Source organism: Sinohyriopsis cumingii, chromosome 12 (genome assembly GCF_028554795.1).
Source record: "Sinohyriopsis cumingii isolate HCF-2022 chromosome 12, ASM2855479v2, whole genome shotgun sequence".
In the NCBI taxonomy this organism is placed as follows: Eukaryota; Metazoa; Mollusca; class Bivalvia; order Unionida; family Unionidae; genus Sinohyriopsis; species Sinohyriopsis cumingii.
The window spans coordinates 107,476,542-107,489,725 of NC_142972.1; the positions used below are offsets into that span (position 1 = coordinate 107,476,542).

The 13,184-nt window shown below is 38.2% G+C and overlaps 1 protein-coding gene across 1 annotated transcript; it reads left to right on the forward strand.

Annotated features, from left to right (window-relative positions):
* The first annotated feature begins 2,952 nt into the window (after positions 1-2,952).
* LOC149787211 (uncharacterized) lies at positions 2,953-12,409 on the forward strand. The gene is made up of 3 exons (XM_089977709.1): positions 2,953-3,048; positions 8,572-8,892; positions 11,223-12,409. Exons 1-3 carry the CDS (start codon positions 2,977-2,979, stop codon positions 11,586-11,588), a joined length of 759 nt encoding a protein of 252 aa, XP_089833835.1. The 5' UTR covers positions 2,953-2,976; the 3' UTR covers positions 11,589-12,409.
* The last annotated feature ends 775 nt before the right edge of the window (positions 12,410-13,184 follow it).

Genomic DNA, 13,184 nt, shown 5'->3' on the forward strand with positions numbered 1-13,184 from the left:
GTAGTTCTGGGAAATACATCCTGCTTTTCTGAAGACTTCTTTCTTAAAATAACTTTCATTTGATTTCAATATGAAACACATGTTGGCACCAAGGAACTCTTCACAATAACATATTTGTGAAATGCGTTCAGACTATGAGGAGTCTTCCAGCTGCTGGATCTTCATAGAGAGTGAGATATGACTCATAAAGTATCATGTATATAAAAATATGTTTTGACATTTAAAGAAATAGCTACATCTGGTTAAACATTCCAGGAGTATATAGGCAATTTCTATTGCATTTTTCTCTTCTCTTCATACTTAGTTTTAATCTGTTTTATGTTACACTTAATATTTTGTCCAAATTTATTTTAATTCCCCTTTTAATTTGGTTTGGATCGTACTCTGCAATAACACACGTCAGTCTTGGTTGCTATATCACATCACCATCATGCTATGGCACGTAAATCTTGGTTGCTATACCACATCGCCATCATGTTATGACACACGTCAGTCTTGGTTGCTATACCACATCACCATGCTATAATACGTCAATCTTGGTTGCCATACCACAATAACGCCATGCTATAACGCACCTCAATCTTGTTTGCTAAACCACATTACCATCATGCTATGATATTTCATTATTGGTTGCTATACCACATCACCCTTTGCTTTGGCACGTCAGTCGTTGTTCCTATGCCACATCACCATCATGTTATGACACCTTACTCTTGGCTGCTATACCACATAACGAACATGTTATAACACATCTCAATCTTGGTTGCCATACCGCAATACCATCACGCTATATCATGTCAATCTTATTTACTATATCACATCACCATGATGCTATAATACATCTCAATCTTGGTTGTTATACCACATCGCCGTCATCCTATGCCATTTCAGTCTTTATTGCGATATCACATCAACATCATGTATTGACACGCCTTAATCTTGGTTGCTGTACCAGGCCATCATCCGATGATATGTCAATCTCGATTGCTATACCACATCACCACCGGCCATTACCAGCAGTAGTCTTGATATAGTAAAATATATAGCATTACTGTTAAACGTCATCGGTTGGTTTGGTTTATTTGCAAAATCAACCTTATAAACATTTGTTATTCTCTCTCTCTCTCTCTCTCTCTCTCTCTCTGCACACAAATATAATAAGATTATTATTAACTTTCTGCATGTATGAGTCAATAAATATTGCCTGAGGAATCTCTACAAAAGAAGAGATTATTTATTTTATCTTAGGAATAAAACGTACTGTGTGTTCAATACACTTTCTTCAATACACCAAATGTATTACAAATGGGAGAATTCTACACGGGCTTCCTGGGAAATTGAATGTCCTTATAGTAGACATTCTACTAATTCAAGACTTGTATCTGTATTATTGAATAATACTTTCCAGTTCACTTTCCGCGTAATAAAAACAAAGTTTACGAATGATACGCTTATTATAATTTTAACCAGTTGAATCTACAGTCCCATTTGTTGCTATTTATGGACCAAAGAGAGACAATCCGAAATGTTTGCCTTGAGATTAAAAAAAAAGTACATAGCATTTTTATAATGATTGTGTTTTAAGTGGGCGCGGTTTCCAATCGTGCGATGAATGGATATACAGATACGTTCAATTAAAATAATGCAAATAACCCAAGAGCAAGAGAAGTTGTCTTAGACATAAGTATAGAACATAATTCAGTAAAATCATAGAGAGAACATAATAATTATTGAGATCCACAGGTATATCTGGTGGAAAGGTCATTGGGTAAAACAAGCGAGACTGGATAATATTCTTGTGTCAGAAAATGTATTCATAATTATTGAAACTGTACGCGTTGAACCAAGATATAGGACTGATAATACTCTAAGATCTTTGGGGATTTTAACGTTGCTTTTAAAAAACTGTTTAGTCATATTGATACGATGTCTGTAGTGTGGCAGTTTAGTGATGTCTAGCACTGGAGTATCATGCCGCAGACATGTAGCATAATGTCCCACCCAGTCACATTATCCTGACACCAGGCCGACCAGTCCCAGCACTAACATCTTAATGCTGAATGCCAAGCGAGGCAGCTTCTAGTATAATTTTTATAAGTCTTTTGCATGACTCGACCAGGGTTCGAACTCAAGACATCCCTGATCCGAGGCGGACGCTATCTCTCTCTCTCTCTCTCTCTCTCTCTGTTAGAATAAACATTCATATATAATTTGAAAATACTCTATTACGCTGTACAGTTTAAGTTACTGTATTGTGTACCTACTACATTATGTATTAGATCAAGACCATATTAGCTCATATCGTACACACGTGTAATACCACTGTCCTTTTCACGAATGAGATTTGTTTCTCAGTTTTACTAATTTGCGATGTCGCAAATGTATAACTTTATGTCACTATTTGAATTAGATGAAATAATGAAAGTGTCCGGTGAAAAATGGCTAACGACATATTCGCTTTATCAACTATCAGAAGTGCAAATTTAGATATTAGCAAAGTTGTGTCGCTGTTAGTGTTTGCAAGGGAAATAACTGTACAAAGACGTACGGTCGGTGTAAGAATTGTCTCCCTTTGGAATTAAACATTTTGATATTTATACACACCGCCACAGGTAACACATACAAAGACAAACTTTCTAATTCCCAGATTTACAAAACGATCTATTGTGAATCACGGTATAAGGCTGGATTTAAAACACCTATGGTCTAAGTTAAATGGTGAAAGAAAATTTCATATGTCTGTTTTTAAAAAAAAGCTTTCCCTACAACAACATTATTAAGACATACAGTTCAACGTTTCAACTTAAATTACATCGGCATTAAATAAACAAATACGTAAAGAAATTTTCTTTACATAATTTATAACGTTATAAATTAAACACGCACAAAAAAAAACAAAAACAAAAAAAAAAAAAACAGCGCCGTTCTTCACCAATGAGCATTATGAACACAGTTACATTCTTATTTTACTGCACTATGGTTACTCACGTGATATACCGGCACTTGCGAGCTGGACAGCGAAAATTCAGTTGCCTGTTATACAGTACAGTAAGTATTTTACAATTTCTATGGAGTGCATAATGCTATTCCAAGTTATTAATGTTTCCACCGTGATGAAAAAGTACGCAACAAACACAGGGTTGAACAGTAAACAGGCTACGTCGGTTTCCATCAACAAGGCACATTGTTGTTTATTCGGAACAACCGGCCCGTTCATGATCTATAGTGCATAAAGAAAGTTAAGACATTTTTAAAAATGTAGTTTTTGCAAGGGAGTTCTTAATATTTCACACAAGGAAAGAAATGATAACCGCTTCTTCCTAGTATTGGTCTGAACTTAGTCAGCTTTTGTTTTGTTTCTCCCGAACGAGGATCTCCTCACTATATGTAGTGAAAGACTCTGCCATATCCGCTAAACACACCATTCAAGTATTCTACGTTACTGTGTTGAGTTTTTAAAGATAAATCATTCATTAATATCTTCAAAAGATTATGTATCTACATAATACAGTCCCAATGTCTACGTGACGTTATTAACATGGTGATGTCATAAAGGATAACGACCATGATTAACCCGAGCCGATGCAAAATACCTAAGTATGAATGATTTATGGGATAAATCATTTAATTACTGTTACTGTTGTTGGACTGGGAGGTAGGGGTGGGTAGGACTTTCTAGACCTCGTACTACGTAAAGTTAGGAAAGTAAAACGTTAATAAAGAAGGTAGGTCTCAAGATTAGTCAATATCAAATTGGAAAATGCAAGTATTTTACTTAGTTAATATTAATTCAACGACATATGCTGGAAATAATGATCATAACAGGTCTTGTGGGACATGTTTGATAGTAATGTCGCTTTTTAAGACCTATGTTTTGTTACACGAACCCTTGCTTTGTTTGGGTCTTTATGTTTCTTTTAAAAAAATAAAAAATATTTTTTTTTTTTAATTTATTTTTTTTGTTCTTTTTTTAACAAACGGCATACCAACACGGGGGGGGGGGGGGGCGAGTGGTCGCGTGGTCTAAAGCGCTCTCCGTTACGGATCACTGCTATCTCACCTCTGTCGGCGTGGGTTCCAGTCTCGGATTCGGCCAATGTGGATATGTGAGAAAGCTTGCCAGTAGCTTCACGTGGGTCGGTGGTTCTTTCCGGGGTTTTCCCGGGTTCTTCCTCCACCATTAATACTGGCCGCCATGTATAGCCTATCGTGTGCTGAAAAATGGCTTAAAACCCTACAACAACAACTACAACCAAGACGATTTGATTACATAATACTGAAGCAATCAAAGGGGAGTCACATGCCCACGGACACTACGGTAGTTCTCTTTACACGAACCTGATTCGTGTGAACTTCATTATCAAGTTAGACTGGTATTTTCAAAAGAGTATTGAGCCTCATTATTAAAAGTAATTAAAATTGTGGGACCCGGTCGGCGTAGTGGTCTAAACCGCTCGAGTTTACAGATCAGTCCCATCACACCACTGTCTTTGTGGGTTCGAGTCTTGATCACAGCCAACGTGGGTATGTGAGAAAGATTGTCAGAGCCCACGGACACTACGGTAGTTCTCTTTACACGAACCTGTTTCGTGTGAACTTCATTATCAAGTTAGACTGGTATTTTCAAAAGAGTATGGAGCGTACCTACTTAAAGTAATTAAAATTGTGGGACCCGGTCGGCGTAGTGGTCTAAACCGCTCGAGTTTACAGATCAGTCCCATCACACCACTGTCTTTGTGGGTTCGAGTCTTGATCACAGCCAACGTGGGTATGTGAGAAAGATTGTCAGTAGCTTCCCGTGGGTGGATGGCTATTAGCAGGTTTTTTTCAGGGTTATTCCTTCACCAGTTATAACGGTCGCTATATATAGCATATCATGCATTGAGAAATTGTGTTAAACACAAAGCAACAAAAAAACATTTAAAATTGTAGCAGTCTAAATTACGTCATGGAAATAAGGTATTAACGGTTAAGATACGCGTTTTTGAGAGAATAACTAAACTGCTATTTAAGTTTAATACATCAAATGTCCAAAGGCTGTATTTGACTGGATGCATTTAATGGTATTTTATGGCAAAGTTTCCTACAAAAATTGAGAGAAAAAACTTTGTTTGACATGCAACAGACTCCTTCTATTTTCTATCCACTATACCTTACTAACATAGATTTAACTAAGAGGTTTGATTTGTGTGGTGATCTTAATCTATGATCGCTAGAGAGCTTTGGACACGTACACCTTCCGATGGAGTGAAATGTGCGTGATAATCGAGTTGTTTCACTCTGTTAGCTAAGTCAAAATATAGTACTCCTCGTGTTGCCGCAGAAGTGAATAAAGTTTGTGGGGCCCATATGGGAGTAACATCCTACACTGACAGAGCGGTGAATAAAGTTTGTGGGGTCCATGTGGGATTAACATCCTATATTAAAACAAGGCATATAGTATGGACGTGTGCCTTTAAAGGCGGAAATAGCAGAAATAAATCGAGGGTCAAGGGTGTAACGAAATATTTGGAAGTTACGTGCCTTCTGTCATATATATTATGTATGAGAGGTTCCTATGTCAGAACGGGTCATGGGGGTAATCTAAAGTATTTTTGTCACTCAGATTCTTGTGGGGTTTTTTTCTCAACATCAAGCTCGCGTCGAACACCTGTGATTTTAATAAGTGTGTCACATATCTCATATTGTCCGATGCAGTCTGGTTTTACAAGCATGTAAACTTAATGATTTTGTTGTTGTTTTATGGTTTAACGCCATTTTTCAGCACACGATAGACTATACATGGCGGCCAGTATTAATGGTGGAGGAAGAACCAGGGAAAACCCCGAAAAGAACCACCGACCCACGGCTACTGGTAAGCTTTCTCACATACCCACATTGGCTGAATCCGAGACTCGAACGTACGCAGACAGAGGTGAGATGCCAGTGATCCGTAACGGAGAGCGCTTTAGACCACTCGGCCACTCAGGGCCCGCTAAACTGAAGGACAGTCTACGGTTTAGGAATTCTCTATGATCAATTAAGTGTTTCTCTGTTATAGGTAGAACATCAATGAACACCAATTGCAAGATATTATCACTGCCCAGTACGTCAACAATCCCTTCTCCAAAATTGTTATCTGTGTGTTTGCATAGAATCTATGCAAACATTGGTTATGTCACGTCTTTCAGTTTAACACAGTACAATATAAAGTGTTCAAGAGCTTCATCCCCGTCTTTGCATAGGAGACATATTGGGTCCGATTGTTGTTGAATAAAGGCCTCTCTGTTATGCTACATGACGTAGCAACAGTTACCAAGTTCGTTTTCAGACGTAATCTGGATACGTCCCTTAGTAATTAGACCAGAGACATACATATGAGAGATGGATTCTGAAAAGAAGGGGCAAGACGCTAGCTTTTACAGATCACTGACACCTCACCTCTGTCTGCGTGAGTTCGAGTTTCTGGCCAATGTGGTTATGTGAGAAAGCTTGCTTCCCTTGGGTCGGTGGTTCTTATCGGGGTTTTCCCATGTTATTCCCCAATATGTTATTCTCGCCGTTATAAATAGCCTATCAAATGCTGAAAAATGGTGCTAAGCCCACCATAACAACAACAACATTCCGAAAAGACATCTTTGTTTATGCTGAACCCATTGACCTTACGTAATGTATAACGTGAACAAAGTGCTGTTTCTGGTTGGCTTGTTCTATCCGAACAAGCATCTTTGTTCAAAAAAGTTTTAGTGCCAAAACACGTCTTTGTCCTTCTTATAATCGGAACATAAACTCTAAATAATCTCAGCATATGCACTGATATCTGTAGCGATTTACCATTCCCTTACAGTCGGTATTTCGTTGGCTTGACCTTCTGTTATCACCTTTTAATTGCCTAAACTAGGAGAAGCGTGAATGTTTCACTAATCTGATGGCCTTCGGCACCACGCCTCTATCACAACACCTAGCCACATCTAGCAACATCGCCTCTATCACAACAGCTAGCCACCTCTAACAACATCGCCTCTATCACAACACCAAGCCACCTCTAATACAATATCTATCACAACATCAAGCCAACTCTAACATCGCCTCTATCACAACACCAAGCCACCTCTAACAACATCGCCTCTATCACAACACCAAGCCACCTATAACAACATCTCTATCACAACACCAAGCCACCTCTAACAACATCGCCTCTATCACAATACCAAGCCACCTCTAACAACATCGCCTCTATCACAACACCAAACCACCTCTAACAACATCGCCTCTATCACAACACCAAGCCACCTCTAACAACATCGCCTCTATCACAACACCAAGCCACCTCTAACAACATCGCCTCTATCACAACACCAAGCCACCTCTAACAACATCCACCTCTAATAACATCGCCTCTATCACAACACCAAGCCACCTCTAACAACATCGCCTCTATTACAACACCAAGCCACCTCTAACAACATCGCCTCTATCACAACACCAAGCCACCTCTAACAACATCTGCAGAAGGTTACTGTTGAACATTGACCCATTGTTTTCGAAATTCACAACAAATAGCGAGTACGTTGGCATCCTAAGTAAGCTTCAGCTCTTGCACTTTTAAGTCGTTGGATAGAGACATGCTCAGAAGATCTATGCTCCACCGTAGGTCAGTGTTATTACCCGCCGTTGAGAGAGCACCAGACCTTTACATTTGAAAGTAACACACTATCAGTTATAAAGGTACATTTTAGTTTGTACCACTGGTACACTAGTGTTGAAATTAAGCAAGAGTTTGATGAGGTTTAGGTCAGTGATTTCACGTCTCACTTAAAACACAGAAAAGCCCTTTCATTGTGCATGCTTTTTTTTCTTCTTCAAGCGATGCATATCTGCTGCTTGTCAAAGTCCATTAATAGAAATGTTGCATTTGACTATAGCAAAGAAACACATTGTCACAAATAGACATATCCTACAAGAGTCCGAGTTCTACGAAATAATATAATGTATGAAATGTGGATTTTTAAAAGACATTTTCGGCATGTGGTTCCTTATCAAAGCCTAGAAAGTGTCACTATAAACGAATAATTCATAAGTTGAAAGCACCGATGGAAACTACCTTTTTGTGAAATACTTCTCACATACAATATTGACACACTACATGCAGTTGTCTCATTATTTGTTAAAATAATTATTTTCCCATCATATCCACTGCTACCCTTCCCACTGTTAAACTGGTGATTACTTAAATTGCCAAGTGTACCAAAAGAGAGATGGAATAAAAAAGACAGAGTTGATGAGAGAGATTAAATCAAAACGACAGTGTTGATAAGAGAGATGGAACCAAAAAGACAGAGTTGATAAGAGAGATGAAATCGAAACGACAGAGTTGATAAGAGAGATGGAATCAAATAGACAGAGATGATAAGAGAGATGAAACCAAAACGACAGAGTTGATAAGAGAGATGGAATCAAAAAGACCGAGTTGATAAGAGAGATGGAATTAAAAAGACAAAGTTGATGCTTATTGTAGTACGATCAGTACTTCCATATCATTAGGATGTCGGATGCGTGAATTTATGAACATATTTTTGTGACGTTTTTCAGATGTCTAGCACAAAGGTGACCTTCAAATCCGAGAATGCCCTCGGGGACTGCCCCGGGACCTTGGATGGCGACGTTGCGAAGACCAAGAAGGGGCTTATTGTGTTACAAGAGTGGTGGGGTGTCAACGTGCAGATTCAACAGCAGGCCAGTGAAATTTCCAAATTAGGCAACTTTGTTACGCTTGTGCCTGACCTGTACAGGGGCAAGGTTGCTAAAGATAATGAAGAGGCAGGGCATTACATGGGCAATTTGGATTGGTCAGGAGCTGTGAAAGACATCGATGGAGCCGCCCAGTATCTGAAAGGACTCGGCTGCAAAAAGGTTGGTTATACTATGGTTGAAATTTCTTTGACATGACTTGCACTGTGGCCTGGCGAGCTTATTTGTATGCGACTGGTTCACATTGGCTTTATAGCATGTATGTTACATAGGCACTTGTGGAAAAAAGTCAGTGTATTCTAACCTCAATAAATACAAAATAAATATTTATTTTTAAAAATTCGGGCCATAATACATTTTAATACATTTTACTGGTACAGCTATTTTCAACTGCTTCAGGAAGAGTGACACGACATCGATAAGACTATTGATACAAAATCACCATGCTGCCGTCCATTTAGCCTGATTTGAATATTCAGTGTACTGTATGTGTCCAGAAATCTGACGTACCGCCAGAGAAAATCTACGACATTATAAAGGAAAAAGGTTTACATCACCAATACGGATGCTATATATTTTGCATTGTCGGTGGTTGTTCTTTATCATTTGATTTCATATACCTTGTACAAAATTTTAAGCCAATGTGGTTATGTGAGAAAGCTTGCCAGTAGCTTCACGTGGGTCGGTGGTTCTTTCCGTGGTTTTTCCGGGTTCTTCCTCCACCATTTATACTGGCCGCCATGTATAGCTTGTCTTGTGCTAATAAATGGCGTTAATCCCTAAAACAACAGAAAAAAATATTTTTAATCTTTACTTTTTAATATTTATCGTTCAGTAATTCGTGGTTTATGTTGTTTGTTCCAAAGGGCCCCAGGGGTGCAAAGTGGTCTAAAGCGCTCGCATTTACTGATCACTGTTATTTCACCCGTGTCCGCGTGGGTTCGAGTCTCAAGATGGTTTAATGTGGGCATGCAAGAAATCTTACATGTGACTTCTTGCATGTGGCTTCCCTTTGGGTCGGTGGTTCTTATCGGAGTTTTCCCAGGGTTCTTCCTCCATCAGATATACTGGCAGCCAGGTATGGCCTATCTTGTGCTGAAAAATGGCGTTAAACCCAAAACAACATCATCATAGCTTCCAAAGATTTTGCAATTCTCTTTAGTACTAAATGTGCGCTGTATTGCCGGTGTACCGGTTTACCGTGGTATTTTTTTCCAGTGTCACGTACGACAATAATTTTCCACTGTACCGGTAGGTCGGTAGTTTCCGTCAGTAAGAGATGCTCTTCAGGACGTATTTTCATTATTCCGAACAAAATAGTTCGAATATTGTCATTTTTATACACAAAAATGTCATATCTGTGTCACAAATTAATGGTGAATATTACAAATATAAGCATATTTCTGACCCTTCAGTCACATGTTTGACAAGTGTAATGTATGCCAAGGCGGTGGCCAAATCTAATATCGTGAAACATATTCGAGCCAAATCCATTAAAACAAAATACCCACATGTCATGTTTAAGTTGTTTACTAGCGTATGTGATTGTGTTAGGTATATGCATTCCTTTGTGAGACTACGAATCCATTTAAGGTTTAAATTAGCGCACTTATTTTCTGTCTGAACTTAATTTCTCAAGTCTACTAAAACATGTTATCTTTTGTGTTTTATGCTTTCTGCCCCTCTCTGATAAATATCTTAACTAGCTAGGCGTTGGCATCCCACTCAGAGTTTCCGATTGTGTTATATCACTGGTCTAGCTAAGCACTTTTAGGCTTCAGTATCATTACTTCCTGTTTTATCCACAACAAAATATATCAGCACAATATCAGCTATATTGTAATCTGAATCATCCCACTTTAATTACAGGTTTTTGATTGCAAGTTACACAACAGTCAACATAAACATAGCAAATTCATTTATTGTTATAGACTGGCCTATATTTGCGGCTGGGGGTGGGCGGGGCTATGATTTTCTTTTAAGCTTAAATATTTTCTTTTCTTTTCTCTTAAGTTAATTCATACGTTTTCAAGTTATATCTTGAATAAATTATGATATTATTTTGCTAGAAATCAAAGCAAGATAATTTTCCCAGCTATTAACAGACGGAAATATCAACCCCAAAAAGTGTCAGACCCCTGCCCCGAACATTTAATGTTTGGTCCTTAATAATTGCGGTATGCCATGGTACGTATAGCGGTACCTTCCGAAAAACGCCGGTATTCCTCGATGTCGACGTTTTCGTGGTACACAATTCTATTATTTACATCTTTAGACCTTCACTTTTAATGGATACTATATAACTAGTATTGTGTTGACGTGCCGTTAAATTCGCAATGCTACTGCTACAGTAGCTCAGTGGCGTACTCTTTGCAAATCTAACTTTTGAAAGATATTGGTTATTGTACAACAGACGCATTGAAAATGTACATATTTAGAACTTGAATCCAACATTATGTTTACTATTCACTTCTGACTGATTTAATTTACAGGTAGGAGTGACTGGTTTCTGTATGGGCGGCGCCTTGTCTTTAGCCTCAGCTGCCCTCTCTCCAAACCTTTCGGCGGCAGCCCCTTTTTACGGAATCCCTGATCCGAAATTGGCCGATCTGACCACCATCAAGATTCCTTTGCAGTGTCACTTTGGATCAGAGGACACCCTTACTGGCTTTTCTTCCCCAGACGACGCCAAGAAACTAAAGGAGAAACTTTCAGCCGCTGGTGTTGACATCACGTTATACATGTATGACAATGCAGGGCACGGTTTTACGCATAAGGGAGGGCATAATTACAAGGAGGACGCAGCGAAACTTGCCCAGAAGAGGCTTTGCGATTTCATGAATGAAAAACTGTCATAGGATAAACATAATGCCAAAGGAGAACCTGTATACAACACGTGTGTTCTGTTGTCAGCATAAATAGATTAGGTTACTTGCAAATCATTGTATAACCTTCAGACTGCGCGTTAGTGAAATTCATCTGGGTTGCAAAACTTATAAATTGAATTAGGAAATATACGTAACAAAAGAACATGTCCGACCTGATGATGTCTTCGTTTAACTAGCCAGCGGTTCATTTTTGAACATGTTTCCTCGTTCAGTTTTATGATTTGACCCTGATTATTCATAGAAACACGTAGCGAACGTAGCTTTTATTTGTTCTTTTTATTTTGCAATGTTAGAGTGTCTACCGTTTGCTTTCCTCCTTTATCTGGTTGATTATATAACAGTAAGTGAGGAGTATATACAGAATTGTACCAAATCGTCGTGTAATTTTTATTTCTAACTTATGCCCAAGGAAAGACGACTTTAGTATTTTATAGTTTCTGGTTTACTTGTCTTATGATCTCCTTAATAGCAGTTTTGCTAGTATATCCCAAGGGGTAAAAATGGCGATTGTAGCAGCTGTATTTTTCCTGTCGTATTTGACGATTGAATAGAGAAGGAAAGGTCAACGTATCTAACATTATACATGCAAGTGACTGTAAATGTCGTTTAGCACTTTATAAGAAAACGTTTCTAATTTAGTAGAACACTTGGTTTGGAATATTCGTCTTTTCTTTTCATTTTTAATACTTTGTTGAGCATCGTCTTATTCTAATTTGTGTACATTCCATTATTCAGATTAACCTGAGTACACAGTCAATAAAATTTTGATTTCGAATAAATTCTAAGATTCATCTCGTGATCAGTTTTCCATTTTTCGACCATTTATGCCGATTATGCGAGAGAGAGAGAGAGAGAGAGAGTGTGTGTGTGTGTATATATATATATATATATATATATATATATATATATATATAATTTAATCTGTTCATCATCTGTACGGGCACACATGTATTTTGTTGATGAATAGGCTTGATAATGACCATCTTAATATTTTTGCATAGAAGAATACGGGATGGATGTATGTATCCCATCAGTTTTGAAGAAGTTACGGATTTTTCTTATGATACTGCATAGGGTTGTATGCACGATGACGTTATGTCACAGCTCCTACGACACTGTTTAAGATGAATTATAAGGAATATGATTGCCGGATTTTGTATGATTCTGCCTGTGTCTGCATGCACTAGTACCGTATGTTGCAACTTCTACGACATTGCTCAAGATAGATAATATGGGATATGATTGCCGGTGGTCTTCTTTTATAAAAAAAAAACACCTCTGGAAGTTTGATGATGGAGTGGAGCTTGAGGTGGGACATGGTTGAAATGTACGGGAATATGAAACTATGCTGGAAAATTTGAGTTTGAAATCATATTAGTATCAGGACGAATATTAAGGTTATCTCCCTTCTTTCCATGCCAACAAAAAAAAAAAAATCGCAATCTCTCTCTCTCTCACAGTATCAAGACGATATTAATTCACTGCATGCACGACCATTCTGTTTCATTGTGGCCGTGGCATCATTACTAGCATTCCTTCAAAAATACCTCTTATTTTCTAAGGTGG